Source organism: Trichoderma camerunense (genome assembly GCF_050948025.1).
Source record: "Trichoderma camerunense strain CBS 138272 chromosome Unknown V8C40scaffold_10, whole genome shotgun sequence".
NCBI lineage: Eukaryota > Fungi > Ascomycota > Sordariomycetes > Hypocreales > Hypocreaceae > Trichoderma > Trichoderma camerunense.
In genome coordinates, this window is record NW_028145360.1 from 239,162 (window position 1) to 255,601 (window position 16,440).

Genomic DNA, 16,440 nt, shown 5'->3' on the forward strand with positions numbered 1-16,440 from the left:
TATATGCGGGCTTCTTACGTGCCTTTCAGTATGGAGTCATGGAGTAACTGACGTGCTAGTTACTAGCTAGCACCATAGCAGAAACGTGTAAACCGTTAATAGCCAGCGGGTCCATGTCTCACTTCCTCTCTGTGTCTCTCCCATCTACAAAACACCAGCAAATCGAATGTCTGCATCTATAATCCCAACTGCCATTTTTTCGCCACCCACGCTCCCCTTTCCGGCAACGCTCCCAATCGCTCTCTCCGGCCCTGCATGCTGCACCGTCGCGTGGCAAACGTAAACCGGCTAGCCCTTTTCTCGACGTCAAAACTGGTCCCCCCAGAAAGGCTGTGCCCGTGCCGCCCCGCTCTATAGCGTCGCCTTGGGACCAGCTTCCACCAATTCAATTCAATAGACTGCATTGATGTAACTCGTAGATCCGGTAGCAATATGGAACGTTGAAACGTACCTCCGTACTTGGACCTAAAACAAATCCCCCACTGTAGATGCGCTAAAACAAACCTCGCTGGAGGGGCCGTAAACCGGCCAATCACCGGCCCAGACTCCCCATCTGAGTGTCCCGAATCAGGATGGATGCTGTTTCGATCTGGTATGAGTAACCCAACACCTGTAACAAAGTAGCATAGCGTAGCCTCTTTTTTCTTCTTCCTCCTTTCACACACTACCACTACAACTCCACCAAGCAAAACAACGAAGCCACGAGGCTATGTGCGAGTAATATCGCAACAAAACCAGAACACCAAACCCAACGCTATTCCCAATTCTCCCTCAACCCCCCATTCAGCCCTGCCAAAAGAGAACCTTGGAAGCCATGTCATCGCCCGAAGAGCCACCAACCGCCCGGCCCCCCGCCATCAACTACGTCCTGAGCTTCATCCTCGTCGGCCTCGCCTGGGGCCTCACCACGCCCTTCATCCGCCGCGCCGCCCGCACCCACAAGCCCGCGCCTCACCCGCTGCTCGACTCCCCCGCCGTCAAGCAGAGCTGGCTCCGCTCCAGGCTCTACGCCGCCTTCTTCTCGGTCCTCGATCTGCTGCGCAACCCGCGCTATGCCGTCCCGCTCGTCCTCAACCTCACCGGCAGCGTCTGGTTCTTTCTCCTCATTGGCAAGGCTGGTGAGTCTCCAAAAACAAACACTCCCCCACATGTCTCATCTTGGACCTCCGAAAAAGGCCTCCGGGTGTCTCAGATCCCCCCATCCCCATCCCCTTCCACACCTAACCGCCCTGCTGGGCTAGCCCAGAGGGTTGGTTTGTTTCCTCCTTGGTAGAGCATCAGATCTGACCCAGTCTTTGGCCACCTGTTAGAGCTGAGCCTTACTGTCCCGATTGTGAATGCCATGGCCTTCCTCTTTACTGTTGTGGGCGAGTGGTTGGTCGAGGGTAAAGTAATTAGTAGAGGTACGTACAAGCCTTGCCACCCAACGAGTATCGACGTCGATCCGTAGTACCAAAGACCAAAGAGCTAATTGTAGGGCTTTGGGGAAAAAAAGAAACCGGCATTGGCATGACACTATCCTTGGTGGGAATCGCATTGTGTGTTCAGAGCAAGACCTAAGGCATAGGCAGTTCAGTATATCAAGTTTCGTTTTGATAGCATCATAAGCCAGCGGCTGTAATAAAATCAATATATTTGTAGAAGTAAAAAAAAACTCATTTGCTGTAGAAAAAGGTGAGGCTGCTCCAGGCAGCCCAAGAAAGAAAAGAAAATTCTATGACCCGTATATCCTCCAATTTTGTATCCTCAAGAAGACTGCTGTCTATCACGCAGTCTTGTGGCATGCCATGCCTATGTAAATAGGACGCCAAAACAACCAAAAATATAACCAAGAGAAGAAAAAGGTATCCCTTTGCCCTGTGGCTGCCTATGAACCTTGTGTCCATACCCATACGCCAAAATCACGCCCCCGGAAAAAAAGACAACTCCGTACCAGAACAATCGAAGAGACCTTGCAGCATCGGCTGTACAAGGCTGTTGTAGAAAATGAAAATAAAGGGTGGTAGTTGATGTAACGTTAATGATGCCTCGCCCCCCTGAAGAGGAAAAGTTGCTCTTGGTGCCGGCAGTCAAGGTGAGACAAGATGTAGCTGTTGAATCGTCCAGTATTTGCAGCAATCCTGTTACCGCTGTCGAGCCTGAAGCCAGCGCATGATTCTTCGCAAACTCGGATCCTCCATTGTCCAGCGGCCCTGCGATTGGTCCGCGGTCAAGAGCTCGGTGTAAACGTACTCGTCGGTAATAGCAGCCAACTCCTAAGCAACACGAAAATTAGTTACATTACATCCCCACTACTTTGGCCGTGCATATGTTGGTAAGAAAGGATTTTCCCCGACATGTACCGAGTGGAGACGCCATTTCCCGTAAGAAAAGGCTGCGTCCAAGAAAACGGAACCAGGGAGGGAGCCTTTTTGGAGGTGCAAGTTGTAGGTAAGCTTACCGCTCGAAGTTGGTTATCCAAGGCCTGCAGCTGGGCATGGTTCCCCGGATGCGGTCGTTGGCCCTGCAAGACTTGGTCCCGGTACTCAATCCATCGCTGCGCCGCCGCCTGCCTCAAGAGAATCTTTTGCCCCTCGTGCCGCCGAGCGTAAGCATCTAGCAAAACCCTTTGGACTCCATGTTAGCTGATTCGATGCTTCGTCTGCTGAATGAAAGAAAACGCACTGTTGTAGTTCGGCTCTGGTCTGCTCCTCTTCGCCTCCCTGGGCTGCAGGCACCCTGGTATCGGCAGCCACGTCGAGAATGTATTGGCCATCGATGGTGCACTGGCGTAAGGTAGCCCATCCCTCGGTGTAGTAGTCCTCTTCGTTTTCTGGCTCGACAGGACCGGCTGCGATATAGTACTGAAGAGTCCGGAAGTCGGCCAGGACTTCGGCAACTCGGGCGGTGCGGCACTCGTTCACTTCTCGTTCCATGTTGAATTAGTTATTATTCTCACCAAAAGACTGGATTGAGATGTGCTATGGCCATCTTTACGCTCTGGGTTTGTGCTTTGTATGAGGAAGTGGATGCGTATCCCGCGTAAAGCGCATATACCGGACCTTTAAAGGGGGGCGTGCCGCCCGGGTCTGCATGTGTGCTTTACTTGGGACTTGGGGGGAGCAGAAATAGCGGGACAATAAAAGCAATTCGCTAAGAGGCTAGTGACCTACATCCGTCCATAGTGTCGAGGGAAAAGCTTCCGGATGAGACTTGGGGGCCAGGCGCGAAAGGGGGGCCAACAGAGAAGCCTAGTTGGTATTTCCGTACAAGGAAATAGGTGAAGAGATGCAACAATGGCTCTCGGCCGATACCTCTAGACGTCGTTCGTAACGGTGACGCAGTGTCGTCTTCTCTTCGAAAGAGAGTTTGTGAACAAAGAGATGGTCAAAGCCGTTGAAGCTGAAGATTCGAGATGCTGAGCTGAAAAAACAGCACTATCAATTCGATATTCAGCAGCGGATAGCGTGGCGATATGGAGTAGTCGGGGTCGAAGCTGTCTTCAGCGTGGCAAGCAATGAAGAAACTCTGCTGGATGCTATTCTCGATTTGCCTCGACGCGAGATGCTCCATCCTTAAGTATGCTCCGTCCATGATCGACCCCGTCCGGTGTTGTCGGAGGATCCAGCAGAGTTCTCGCCTGGGCCTTGAAGGGCTCGATGCCCATCTCGGCCTTACAAAGCTACGGTGGACTTGGGCTTTGGTGGACGGATGAATCTGAGGCCCTAAGAGGGTAACCAGGCTGAACCATTCAGCTACCACTTGCTCTCTGACAAACACCAACGAGAGTGCTCTCCGTCACCTCCACCCCGGTGGCTCTTTGCAAGCTCAAACCTGAAGAACCCCGGACAAGCTGGCAATCGGGAGCCGTCCAACCGGAGCCGTTGTCAGCCCTATCCTAGCCCCTTGATGCCTCTTGCACCAGCCAGCCTGAGGTCCGAGGCTGGGCGCCTGTGTGGTGCTGGGCTCGCATTCTGGGTGGGTGACTCTTGCGCCAGTACCGGGCCCCGTCGATCTCAGCAGCAGACTGCTAGGCAGAGCCAGACGAGGCTAACGACTCGAGGCAGAGGAAAGCCTTGCCTGCCAGGGGGAGACACGCTTTTGGTCCCCGTTCCGTGGGTCGAATCAAGGGACCTTGTGCATGAGGCCATCGATTCCCCGTGACGAAGGGGGGACGGGGATGGGGGGCGTCCCGGCAGCGCCGTTAGATGCACGCCGCACCGCTAAAGCAGAAGCAGAAGCAGGTTGCGGTTCGTTTGAAGCTGCTGCAGCACGCATTGGGGCGGCCATGGGAGGCTACACAGCGGGAAGCTCCAGGGCGCCGTCTAGCTCGACAGAAGAGCGACGCAAACCACCAAATGGCATGCCGTGGTGTCGTGTCCGGATACTGGATACTGGATCCTCGCCTGAAGACCCCTGCCCAGTGGAGACGGCCGTGGATGATCGGGCCTATGGTGTGCATTCGCCCTCTTCCAAACAGACGCTTCAGCTCCGGCTCAGCGGCGCTACCACACGCAGCCTTGCCGAACGAAGCCAGAGTGACGGGCCCTGCATGAGCTGCGTGTGCCAGGGATCAGCCCCAGGGACCAATGGCAGCCCGCCGTGGCCTGCAGATGCATCGTGGGTTTTTTCAGAAGCCGAAGACGTTGTTTCTTGGATGATGCAAGTCAAATGCGAGAGGCAAGTTCTGGAGAGACACCCGCTGCGCCCTGTCATTTGTCCAACGCCGGCCTAAGCCGTTCGGGAGGGAGATTTTTTAGAGGCAGTGCCCGCCAACGCTTCCTTCCTTGCCTCTGTTTTCTTTCCTCTTCCTTTTTTTTCGGCCGTCTTTTTTTGCTTCCACTCCATCGCAGAACTGACAAGATTCACAATCCAAGCTACGCCTCGAATTGGCAATGCGGATGATCCAGAGACACGTCACCGAGCCCGTGGTTGGCGTTTGCATCTCCCAAGTCACTCTGCAGGCTTCGAGGCGCTGCGCCCGATTGGCAACCGTCGCTGGCTGAACTCAGTCCTTGATCATCGCCCGATGATTCACGGCAAGGGTCACTTGCAATGTTGCATCTTTGTCTCTCGAGCCCCGACGACGGCAAGCATCCAGATCGGGGGGCTATGATTGGAGATTGCATCTGAGACGAGGCTGCTGCCTACTCGACGCCGTGGACACGCAGACTCACCTTGCCCAAAGTAACTCGTCGTAGCCATGTTCCTTGTTGATGCAACTTCAGCTGAATACATGGCTTGGCAGATGCCGATGAATCATCCCATCGTCTTTGCTTACGGCTTTGTAATGAGGCCATGTCCGTACGCGTGTCAGGATGGATCATTCAGCTATCATCAAGAAAGCTTAACAAAGACACCGGCATGACTGCTATTCAGAACAGACATTGACTCATAGTTCAACCAATACAATACATTGATCGATTGTAGGCAGCCGGTCTAAGGGAGGGAGAAAAAAACAAAGAAGATGGGAAGGGGGAAGAGACAAACACTGCAACGTTGCCGTCGACATACCGGACTCGGCCAAAGAGTGGTTGACCACTTCTGATCCTACGCCAGCATCAGATATCAAGCTATGGACATTACTAATCGTGTTCGTCCTAGTACATCGCCAATTTTAGCTATCCTGATGCCTCTTTTTCTCTAGTTGCCTCAATCTCCGAGCAGGGCGTCGAGTTGGGGCAAAGACCGTTACACTAAGCAGCAGCATGAACTCAGGGGTGTGAATTTGTCCATCACTCCCATCACACTCCCCCCTTTGTCTACTAATTTTCCACACAAAGCCACTTTCAGTGATGGATTCTGTTTGGCCGCAACCGCTTTTGCCTAGAAACGATACGCCCTGTTTGGACTGCACTGTCAACCACGCAGCACACCCTCATATAAACGCCACCGTGACAGCAATGTTCAGCCTCAACCAATGGCATCCCAAAAGCGCCCATCACATAGTGAGATGGGGACATCCACAAGGCGATTGCCCTGTTTTTCTCCATCGAACAGCTCGAATCTTGTGCAATAACGAGCCCCCTGCTAGCAAAAGCCCCCCTCTGGTGATTCAGCCCCCAAGCAACGCGGCTCCTAACTCTATAGAGCGATGGGTGGCTTTCGGTTGTTGACCTATGATATGCGGCATTTGGTGTTGATCTTAAGGGCATTGTTGGGAGCAACGTTCCGCAGCTAACTCTCCGAGCACTACGCAAAGGGAGGTGATTACGGGATATAAGTTAAGCACATCCGCTCAGGGGCCAGCATACAGCGGGCGTCAAACCTGGACCCGAGATTTAGGAGAGACACCTTTGTGTTTTTAAACTTCCCTTGCATACAATTGCCACCGTCTTTATTTGAATCATGACATCTTGGCAAAAATATGCCACTGTGAAAATGGGGGACGGATTTCGTCTGGAGTAGTGGACCTTAAGACGTGAGTATACAAGAATTATTTCTCAGAACAACTGGCCCATAACCGTCCAATTTCTATACTCTCCATTTCTATACTCTCAATCTCTATAAACTATCTCTCTATACTCTCTATCCCTATACTCTCCATATCTACGCTCTCTATCTCTATACTTTCTATTTCTATACTTTCTACTCCTATACTCTCTGTGTCTATACTCTCTGTGTCCATACTTTCTATTTCTATACTCTCTATTTCCATACAGTGTAATATCCTACAAGCACGATTCTATGATATCTAATTAGACATAAAGTCATCTTTCGTCTCACACACCAGATACGCACTACCCACCTATGCAGCTAACACATCACCACATGCACCTATAAACGTCGGCTTAATCTAAACTGTCAGTCACCGACAGCCGGGAGAATGCTGAATTCGTCTCAGACAATCTAATCACTCCCCTTGATCCATATCAGCTGGAAAGCATCAAACTTTCTTTTACGAGGTTACATTGGCCACGCCAAGAGAGATGAATGTCTCACCCGCCACCCCATCGCCATGAACCAAGGCGGCAATGGTTAGCCACATCTTAGGGTTACACAAAGCTTAAAGAATTTGCAAATCACTCTGATTCGAGAGCTGGAAGCTCAATATTTGGGCCCGCGGGTATTATTGAGCCTATTTAAAACAGTATAGTTTATTCACAAAAGAAGGGGCTTGCATCTAACAATTAACCCCGGTGAAAACAAAAAAAGTTTTTATTCCAACCACTAGCGGCTGAGAGCAATACCAAAAGATCGCAAACATTTACTCCTCCTCCATGGGAACCTCCTCCTCATACTCCTCACCGTCATCGGCGGTAGCATCTTGGTACTGCTGGTATTCGGAAACGAGATCGTTCATGTTGGACTCAGCCTCAGTGAACTCCATCTCGTCCATACCCTCGCTAGTGTACCAATGCAAGAAGGCCTTGCGGCGGAACATGGCACTGAACTGCTCGCCAACACGGCGGAAAATTTCCTGGATAGCAGTAGAGTTGCCGACAAAGGTGGAGGAGATCTTGAGACCCTTGGGGGGGATAGAGCAGAGGGCGGTTTGGATGTTGTTGGGAATCCACTCGACGAAGTAGGTGGAGTTCTTGTTCTGGATGCTGCGCATCTGGTCCTCGACCTCCTTCATGGCAACCTTTCCACGGAAGATGGTGGAGCAGGTCAGGTAACGGCCATTGCGGAAGTCAGAGGCAGCCATCATGTTCTTGGGATCCAGCATCTGCTGGGTCAACTCGGGAACGGAAACAGCGCGGAAAGAATGCGCGCCAGGGCTGGTAAGGGGCGCAAAGCCCACCATGAAGAAGTGCAGACGAGGGAACGGCACCATGTTGACGGCAAGCTTGCGAAGGTCGGAGTTGAGCTGGCCAGGGAATCGGAGGGAGGTGGAAACACCGGACATGACGGCAGAAACCAGGTGGTTCAGGTCGCCGTACGAGGGATTAGACAGCTTCAGGGTCCTCATGCAGATATCATACAAGGCTTCGTTATCGATACAGAAGGTCTCGTCCGAGTTCTCAACCAACTGGTGCATAGACAGGGTGGCGTTATAAGGCTCGACAACGGTATCCGAGACCTTGGGAGAAGGAACGACGGAAAATGTGGCCATCATGCGATCGGGGAATTCCTCACGGATCTTGGAGATCAGCAGGGTACCCATACCGGAACCAGTACCACCACCCAGGGAGTGGGTAATCTGGAAACCCTGAAGGCATTCACAGTTCTCAGCCTCGCGACGAACGACATCGAGAACTTGGTCAACCAGCTCAGCACCCTCGGTGTAGTGACCCTTTGCCCAGTTGTTACCAGCACCGGACTGGCCGAAAACGAAGTTGTCGGGGCGGAACAGCTGGCCAAAGGGGCCGGAGCGAACGGCGTCCATGGTACCGGGCTCGAGATCGACGAGAACGGCACGGGGAACATATTTGTTGCCGGAAGCCTGAAGGGTGCAATGTTAGGTCCTGACGTCTAGACAGCGCCTGAATCAAGCGAATGCTGGTGGAATCTACACACCTCGTTGAAATAGACGTTCAGACGCTCGAGCTGCTGGTCGGAAGTACCACCGTAAACACCGCTGGCATCGAGGCCGTGCTCGCCAGAGATGGTCTGCCTATAATGATTATGAGTATCCGCTTCGTCGAAAACGCGTCGCCTCGAGCTTTTCGTCGCCGCTCTTTAAAGGAAAACATACCAGAAGGCAGAACCAACTTGGTTACCCTGAGGAAATTGTCAGCATCGCGATGGTCGCGTTTTTGTGCGGGGGGGCAGCGCCCAAGGAGGGGCAAAGGGAGAAGCAACTTACACACTGACCGGTCTGGAGGTGAACCTATGCGAGGGGAAGAAAACATGTTAGCTTGCATGCTTTTCATCTCACGGATATGGGCATTTTGATTCCCAGTTTGGGCCACCAAATTGGGAGCTCAGGTGCCGATTGAAGACGGGTGGGCGCGTGAGAGAAAGCTCCCAACGCCAGCTCTCAAGGTGGGGGGGAAAGGACCAAAACAAACTCACAATCTCACGCATTTTGAAGACTGGGCGATGAAGCTAAAGAAAATAGTTTGTATTAAAAGGAGATAGGAGAATCGAGTTGCTGCAGCTTCAGATGAGAAGAAATGCAAGAGGTGGGAGATGTAGAAAGGGAAGAGAGGGAGGAGTTGGGTAATAAAAAAAACGGCCAGTCGAGGCCAGCCGGCGCGGCAGGCAGTCGCAAAATCAACAAAGCAAAAAACAGAGAAAAATAAATAGAAAATTAGTGCCCTTTTGGGAGTAGCCTATGACGGGATGATCCGGTCTAGCGCTTCAGTTGTCGAGGGGCAGGCGGAGCTAGTCCTAATCAGGAGCTGCCAAAATGAACACCCAGCTCAACCGCAGTACAATTTCCAAGGGGAAATTCTGTGCTAGACTGTCCTACCTGGTTTAGGGGTTCCTCATCAGGGGCAATTTCTTCGCTCTGAGAGATGTAGTGCTTTATGATGCTCTGTTGCTATTACTCTCTCCGTATCTCGTCACTGATCTTCTTTCTAAATTACATTCGACCTCTTCAGTCGTGATTTGACATCATCCAAAATGCATGCATACGGCCCTTACTAATGGGAGTGCCAACGTCTCATGAGTCCCAAGGCACCTATTTACCGTACAGTAGCTTGACAGCTTCGTGCCCAATTACTGCCTAGTGGTCGCTTGATAATCACAATACCACCAAACGCCCAATCAAATGCGGATTTGCTTTATTAAACACTGGATAGCGCCTGACTTTGCTAATAAAAGCTGCGTCTTCCGCTTCCCCCCTGCTCGCCCTGTTCGAGAAGCCCTTGCTCCTAGCCTCCACCAGCGGGACCCATATCAAATCCCAATTACCGCCTCATCTGCCCTTTGTACCTCCCTGGGCATCAGCGCCAGCATAGGCTTCCACGAAATTGCCATTTTAATGGTCTTGGGCGGGTCATCTCGACCCGAAATACGGAGAACTAAAACCGCGGCAGTGCTCATTATCACATTCCCCGGACAGTCTAAGCGTCAGCTTGTGGATTAAGAGTGTCTGTCACATGAGCTACCACTCCAAATAACCTTGACTTCTCCTTTACCCGGTTGCTTGGATCCTCACCGTACGGTCTGTCCTACTCAGTGCAACTGTATGGCTCGGCTACGATTACGAGAGAGGCCATGCCGTATTATTACGAGCATATGTGTTTATGACTCGTATAAACATGGAATAGTAATCCATTTTGTGTTTTGTGATCAGTATCACGGCTGCCTCAAATAATCCTGCTGCCTCAACAGGCAACCTTTTTTCCCCCTACAGAAACAAGGTTATACTATCAATTTTCCAGAATACTCTAGGCGCTCGTTTAGAAACAAGAAACTCACCATGGGCTGTCAGCACTTGGAAGGCACCGATTTTTGAACTCTTGTGGTTGAATAGGGCCGAATTTCAATATTGCAGCTTTCTGACGATTGCTTAGAGCCTGTTTGGTTCGGCAGACAATTGACGTCTCTAACGTTGCTTCATTAATCCATCTATGCGATTTACTTAATCCTTCTCAGCAATGGCTTGTAATCTCTCCTCGATCTCGTCCTCAGTGAGCTTTCTAAAACCTGGCTCCGTGCCCTCTTTGCCATCTGCCCGAGGTCCGCCGACAATGCCAATCTCAATCTCTCCCTTCTTGAAATCCATGCTGAGAACTGTGCTCAGCGTTGTGATGGCCAGCTCGACAACCTCTTCCCAGGATCCCTCAGCATGCTCCTTGTTCCGTAGCTTCTTTTCCAGGTGGTTCATAGCCTCCTGTTGTTTGGGTCCGGCGGCAGTGCCCTTGTAGCCGATGAAATATCCGGCCGGATCGCACTTGAACAGCTGGGGTCCCCGCTCTTCGTCTACGCTGATGATTGTGGTGGCAACACCGTAGGGTCGCATGTAGGCCTAGTAGAAAACATCAGTGACGTAGTTCCTAAGGTTCATCCGGTAACAAGGGTTGTCCTTACACGCTGGGTGTACACTTGGCTGATGTTGGCCAGTCGCTTGGCCAGGACGTCAGCTGGCATCTCATAGCCGTACTTGTATCGGAACTCTGCAGCTTCTGATTGAGCACGCTGAGAAAATGCTCTGGCATCTGCGATAGAGCCTGTGATGACGCATCCCACGGAGGGCGAGATTTGGAAGATGTGGGAGACAGATGAGGGGTCGATCAGTTTATCCTGCACTCCCAAGATCAGTCGATGTCACTAGGCATTCTGAGGCCAAAATACGTACGGGAACCTTCTTTTGTGACAAGACAACGGCACAATCCTTGCCTCGCAGGCCTACAGACATGATGTTTGCGGCTGTGATTGCCTTGAAGGCATACTCTGTGTTGGGGATGTCAGTTGGGTCGGCTCAGGCTGAATGTCTAGGTGCGAACGAAGCAGATCGATCCATGCATTCGGATCGGCCTTGCTAATCGGAGATTTCAACTTACCGACTTGGTACAGACGACCATTGTCGGCAAAGATGGTGATGTGTCGGTCGTATGCGCTGGCTAAGAGGGTGTTGCAAGTCAGTATGGCGTATGGCGGGGAGAGCTGGCATGGGCCCAAACGAACCAGACATGGTGACGGTATGTTGGCCCTATCTAGGGCAATGTCAGGGAGATGTATTCGCAGAAGCCGTTGGAAACTGCCTTGGATCAGGTCCGAAGCGAGGGAATTGCAAAGTTCAAGATGTCGTCGATATGGGCCAGTAGCTCTACAGGCCGTCCTCGTACGCGTTAGCACAGCTTGCCTAGAGCACTGGGAGCTTGTCTGGGAAGGCTGAGGTTGAAACCTTATGTAATCTTGGAGCCTGAGGCGCCAGCAGATACTGCCACCCCACTCTAGGCTCTAACCTCTACAGGTACAGAGTAGACGCGGTGACCGATATGCAACGGTGGAGACAGAAAAAAAAACCGGCGGGGCATCTTATCGAGCAAGCAGAAATCAAATAAGAGATCAAATGCGCGCGAACAACTTCTCCGGGAGATCGATTAGTTCCTGATTTACGATTGCAGCGAGCCATTGGGGACCTGCATTGGCTTGTTCCGCACCGGAATCGCCTCATTTCTCGTTTTCAACAGCTGAGAGCCTCCTGCTATCGAGTTGTCCAACGCCAAAAGAGCTTGGCTCCAACCACACGCGACTAGAGCCCAATTGACGATCTTTTGCGACTCAAAAGCCATATTTCCAAACGTTTTGACCACGACAGAAAGACTTTTTTTTCACACATATCACCCAACATGGTGTCCTCAGGCGACGGAGCGACGGCTCGTGCGCCGGCCTGGAAACGATTGGGCCTGAAGCTCAAGCAGTCTTCCGCCCCCGAGGCAGCAAATGAAACCCTGCAGGTTGGGCATCCAAGCAGTAGCAGGACCCAGCAAACCCAGTCGATGCCGTCCAAGCGGAAGCCCGAAGCCCCGCCAGCGGGCGAACCTCTGTCGGCATTGAAAAAATCAAGGAACGAATCGCAGCCTGCGGTTCCTAGCCCTCAGCTGAAAAGGAAGAAGTCTGTCACGTTTGGCGAGACGCCCACCAAGAGCGGCATCGACGCCAAGAAACCTGTCGACAAGCCGCAACCCAAGAAAGCAAAGGTCCCTGGCAAAAAGCAAGCTGCTAAGGCCAACTCTGCTACTCCTGCGGATATCAAGCCTGCGCTTGAGTACTTGAGTTTGTGGAATTCGGCTCGAGACTCGTGGAAGTTTAACAAGAATCACCAATCGACCCTCATCAAGTTCGCTTTCGATCCTACACTCTTTCCTTCCGCCAACATTGACACTTTCTACGCATATATTCGTGATATCAAGGGCTTTGTTCGCACGAGACTACAAGAAACTGCCATGGAACTGCGGACAAAGGACAGCACAGAAGGGGCCGCAGGCTTCCCACAGGGTTCAGTCAACCTTGTGGAGAAGCAGATCAGGTACGACCAGCTGCTTGCGCAATTGCTGCATTCCCAGACCGGCCGGAAGAGAAAAACCTTTCACGAGCAAGAATACCGAACATCGTCAGAGGACGTTGATGATGTCATCACACGTGTGATTAAGCGCATGCGGGCGGAAATGGTTCTCGACCAATTATCTGAGGGCGAGGAGACCGATGCCAGCGAGACAACCACCACGACGGTTTCTTCTGGAAAAGTGAGCGTTGCCGAGAGCAACACCACCAAGGCTACCGAAGGCGATAGCAAGGTGAAACTGAGCGATGGACCGAGCAAGCGGAAGAGAAAGCTGCGTACCAATGTCGATGACAGCAGCAGCTCTTCCGAGTCGGAGAGCGACTCAGATACGAGCAGCAGCAGTTCTTCGGATGATTCCGATTCCGACGATGAGAATGAGAATGGCATGGAAGTTGATGCGGGTAACGAATCCTCCAGCAGCTCGTCTTCCTCATCGTCGTCTTCATCTTCCGAGTCTGAAGATGGTTCCGATTCGGACGACGAAAGCTCAGACGAAGAGTAATAGATGTCACGGCGCTTTTTCTTCTTCTTCTTCTTCTTTCTCTTATAAAACATGGCGATTCGGGATGTGGGCAAAAGTTCTTTTTTATCGTGTACAGGGTCAATTTTCTTTTTATCTTCTTGATCGAATGGGTTATGTGTAAGCTGTTTGCATGTGGTCATACCACATAGGGGGAGATTATATGATACCTGGGATGGGATTCTCAAGTTTAAATGGTCTTTTTCTTTCTTTTCCTTTTTCTTCTCAAAGGGGTGACTATTTCTTCAGTTTCCATTTACGCTTGATTGTGTGTACGCATATATGTATCATTAGAGAGCATGAGCGCTGGATAGACTCCCTCAAGACATAATGAGCACATGAAAACCACAAAAGAAGGAAGCATTTATTCTGATAAAATTCCTTTATTCTCCCGAGCTCACTCTAGGCATACAACTTGGTGAAGCCCTCCTTCGGCGGCTGCAGCCAGTTCTTCTCATCATACGTCCTTCCCTCGCCCTCAATGATGTGAAACGTGTAAATGATACGGCCCTTCTGACTCGTGTTCCTCTCGCTCTTATGCAGCATGTTGCCATGAATCAAAACCAAATCGCCCGCCTTGACCTCACCAGGAATGTACTCCCCGTCCCGCTGCTCTCCACCATACTCCTCTCCAGGAGGAAACTTGAGCCCGTCATTGTCAACAATCTCCGTGCCTGCGCCGCCCTCCTTGCGCACCAGCCTCTTCTCCACGGGCGCCCAGCGATGCGACCCGGGCAAGAAGCTCAAGCACCCATTCTCCAGCGTCGCGTCCTCCAGCGCATACCAAAATCCCACGGCCGACGGCGCGCTCGTGTACAAAAACGTCGAGTCCTGGTGCGGCGGCACCGCGCCCCCAATCTCGGGCTGCTTGCAAATCACCATGCTCTGCAGACACCGCGCATCCTTGAACCCGAGATCGCGAGCTACAGCCGCAGGACTCACTTCCCCCGCGGCCCGCGTCGACGCCTCGTCAATGAGCCGCGCAAACGGCGGCGAGTGCACGTGCAGGCCGTGCCCGATCTTGTTGACGGCGCGCTCCTTGGGCTTGGTCAGGTTGCCCGCGTCGTCAAAGGCGTCCTCCTCGAAGAAGAAGCGGATCTTGTCGCCCGACGTGAGGAAGTAGTCGTCGCCCACGTGGTCCGACTTCTCGCCCGTGGAGAAGCGGGTCAAGGGATGGTCCTTGAGGGAGAAGCCCTCGAGCAGGCCCTTTGTTTCTCTGAGGAGCGATGAGACGGTTTCTGGCTTGAGGGCGTTGCGGATGATGAGATAGCCGTCTTTTTGGAAGGCCGAGAGTTGCTCGGGAGTGAGGCCGGGGGTTGGTGAAGCCATGGTGAAGATGCCGCCGCAAATGGGAGAGAGCTACGATGAGACTTGAGGTGATATTGAAGAAGTGAAAAAGAGAAAAGACACACAGAACAAAAGGTCCAGGTAAAATTACAAGCGCCTTACGGCCATCGGCGAACTTTTGATAATGAGTGTGCGTGTAAGTGTCTCTAAGTGGGGTGATATTGCCTTTTGCTCCATGTTTTCCATCAACCCCGCCGGAAGCCGCTTCATATCATCCGGGGCTTCACTCCGAGAGTCGGACTCCGCCGACGGCCCTAGATAAAGATTCAAATAGAGCAGCTCTAGCTAGTAAAGATCGCGGGTTACAGGGTTTGATACGAGGGGCTCATGATTTGATCGCGAATATGTCTTGTATTATTATATCGCAACTGTATGTGAAGCACAGCAACATAACGCCACAGCGTCAGACTCTCATTTCAGCCAACCGTGCGTTTTGACAACTCCCAAGCGCCAAGCTATAACACCAAATGTCCAGTCTCCAATAACGAAGAATAAGAAGTTGAAAAGAAGAAATCAATAGATTAATGCCGCCCGATGGAAAAGAACCAAACTGAATGAATAAAGCCGTAAATCGTGAAAAGACGAGATTAACTCAAGCATTAATAGGGTCGTTGAGAAACTCGTAGCCTTCCTCCGGTGGCAGCAAATAGGCAGATACAGCCAGACCACCGGCAGTAATCAAAGAGAGCGCAGCGCTAACCGTGCCAAGATACCACGAAACATCCAGGTTCCATCCCGGAACGGTAAACTGATCGTCATGGTCGTACAGGTATGCCTATGATGTGTAACGTCAGTCCCCGGGCCCGCTGCAACAGTGCACTCATATCTCTACGTACCACAATGGAGATAATGATAAACTCGACGACAGAGACGAGCGTCAGTAGAGCAGCGACAAACGGCCAGCCCGTCTCGCGCCTATATTTGCCGCCACCCATGACGATCGCAAAAGCAATCAGACTGCCCAGACACAGAACAATGACAAACGAGGCCATGAAGCCCACCGTCCTCCACATGGAGCAGAAGTACCGCTCGCCATACTGACACAGCTCTGTGGACGGGAAATCACGGCAGTGGGGGTCGTCCAGGCTGGAGCAGCTCTTGTGCAGCCCGATGTGCTTCTCCAACGTCTCGCCTTTGGTCGTTGTCACCGAGTACGAAACCCAATGGGGTTCGGAGACAGAGGCGATTATCATGGCGGTGACTGTGCGCTCGAGTTAGTCCCGTCTTTCACTGCCACGTAAGTGACTAAAAGGCGCTGCCAATTTTTTGCTTGGCGATCGATTCCATCGTGACCAAAGCTTCAAAGCTGGAGCTGCCAGTATGGGGGGCCATTATGATGACGTACCGGCAACAAAGGCCACGAAACCCGCCGTATACACGTAGACCCGGGTCATGACTGAGGCAACAAGACGTATCGCGGACTAGTTCTTTGTGAGGGCCGACAAAGGAAAAAATCGTAGGATTTCTTTTTAGTAGAGAACAGGTGTCGAGATGGGAATTGAGCAATGAAATGAAGGAGAGGCTGCCTGGCCCGATTGAGGCTGTGGCAGATTGCGGTACCTGGCAAGAAAGCAGGCAGCTGAATTAAGGTAAGCGGCACACAGCTGCAGTTAGTGTCTTAGCAAGGCACTGTACTATTTTATGCGGAATCCTGTTAAATACCTAGCACAGTTCACCCTACTTGGCA

At 51.9% G+C, this 16,440-nt stretch overlaps 7 protein-coding genes across 7 annotated transcripts; 2 read left to right on the plus strand and 5 right to left on the minus strand.

Annotated features, from left to right (window-relative positions):
- Positions 1-612: 612 nt before the first annotated feature.
- On the plus strand, positions 613-1,665 carry V8C40DRAFT_246330 (uncharacterized protein). Its single transcript, XM_083216094.1, has 3 exons — positions 613-1,118; positions 1,311-1,403; positions 1,496-1,665. Exons 1-3 carry the CDS (start codon positions 815-817, stop codon positions 1,558-1,560), a joined length of 462 nt encoding a protein of 153 aa, XP_083072457.1. The 5' UTR covers positions 613-814; the 3' UTR covers positions 1,561-1,665.
- A 458-nt stretch (positions 1,666-2,123) lies between these two features.
- On the minus strand, positions 2,124-2,915 carry V8C40DRAFT_266352 (uncharacterized protein; the record flags this gene model as incomplete). The annotated part of the gene is made up of 3 exons (XM_083219753.1): positions 2,124-2,255; positions 2,441-2,606; positions 2,665-2,915. The coding sequence occupies 3 exons, from the start codon at positions 2,913-2,915 to the stop codon at positions 2,124-2,126; spliced, it is 549 nt and encodes a 182-aa protein (XP_083072458.1).
- Positions 2,916-7,005: 4,090 nt separating this feature from the next.
- V8C40DRAFT_246339 (tubulin beta chain) lies at positions 7,006-9,085 on the minus strand. Its single transcript, XM_083216095.1, has 5 exons — positions 8,938-9,085; positions 8,729-8,752; positions 8,618-8,643; positions 8,440-8,536; positions 7,006-8,365 (listed from the first exon to the last, which is right to left on the minus strand). Exons 1-5 carry the CDS (start codon positions 8,947-8,949, stop codon positions 7,187-7,189), a joined length of 1,338 nt encoding a protein of 445 aa, XP_083072459.1. The 5' UTR covers positions 8,950-9,085; the 3' UTR covers positions 7,006-7,186.
- Positions 9,086-10,336: 1,251 nt separating this feature from the next.
- V8C40DRAFT_246340 (proteasome core particle subunit alpha 1) lies at positions 10,337-11,844 on the minus strand. Its single transcript, XM_083216096.1, has 6 exons — positions 11,723-11,844; positions 11,503-11,644; positions 11,379-11,438; positions 11,174-11,268; positions 10,906-11,118; positions 10,337-10,843 (listed from the first exon to the last, which is right to left on the minus strand). Exons 2-6 carry the CDS (start codon positions 11,507-11,509, stop codon positions 10,457-10,459), a joined length of 762 nt encoding a protein of 253 aa, XP_083072460.1. The 5' UTR covers positions 11,510-11,644; positions 11,723-11,844; the 3' UTR covers positions 10,337-10,456.
- A 5-nt stretch (positions 11,845-11,849) lies between these two features.
- Positions 11,850-13,812, plus strand: V8C40DRAFT_246345 (WKF domain-containing protein). Its single transcript, XM_083216097.1, has one exon. The coding sequence runs from the start codon at positions 12,171-12,173 to the stop codon at positions 13,386-13,388; it is 1,218 nt and encodes a 405-aa protein (XP_083072461.1). The 5' UTR covers positions 11,850-12,170; the 3' UTR covers positions 13,389-13,812.
- Positions 13,480-14,955, minus strand: V8C40DRAFT_246346 (phytanoyl-CoA dioxygenase family protein). The gene has a single exon (XM_083216098.1). The coding sequence runs from the start codon at positions 14,733-14,735 to the stop codon at positions 13,809-13,811; it is 927 nt and encodes a 308-aa protein (XP_083072462.1). The 5' UTR covers positions 14,736-14,955; the 3' UTR covers positions 13,480-13,808.
- Positions 14,956-15,026: 71 nt separating this feature from the next.
- Positions 15,027-16,243, minus strand: V8C40DRAFT_246347 (uncharacterized protein). The gene is made up of 3 exons (XM_083216099.1): positions 16,099-16,243; positions 15,590-15,954; positions 15,027-15,528 (listed from the first exon to the last, which is right to left on the minus strand). Exons 1-3 carry the CDS (start codon positions 16,145-16,147, stop codon positions 15,346-15,348), a joined length of 597 nt encoding a protein of 198 aa, XP_083072463.1. The 5' UTR covers positions 16,148-16,243; the 3' UTR covers positions 15,027-15,345.
- Between the last annotated feature and the right edge of the window lie 197 nt (positions 16,244-16,440).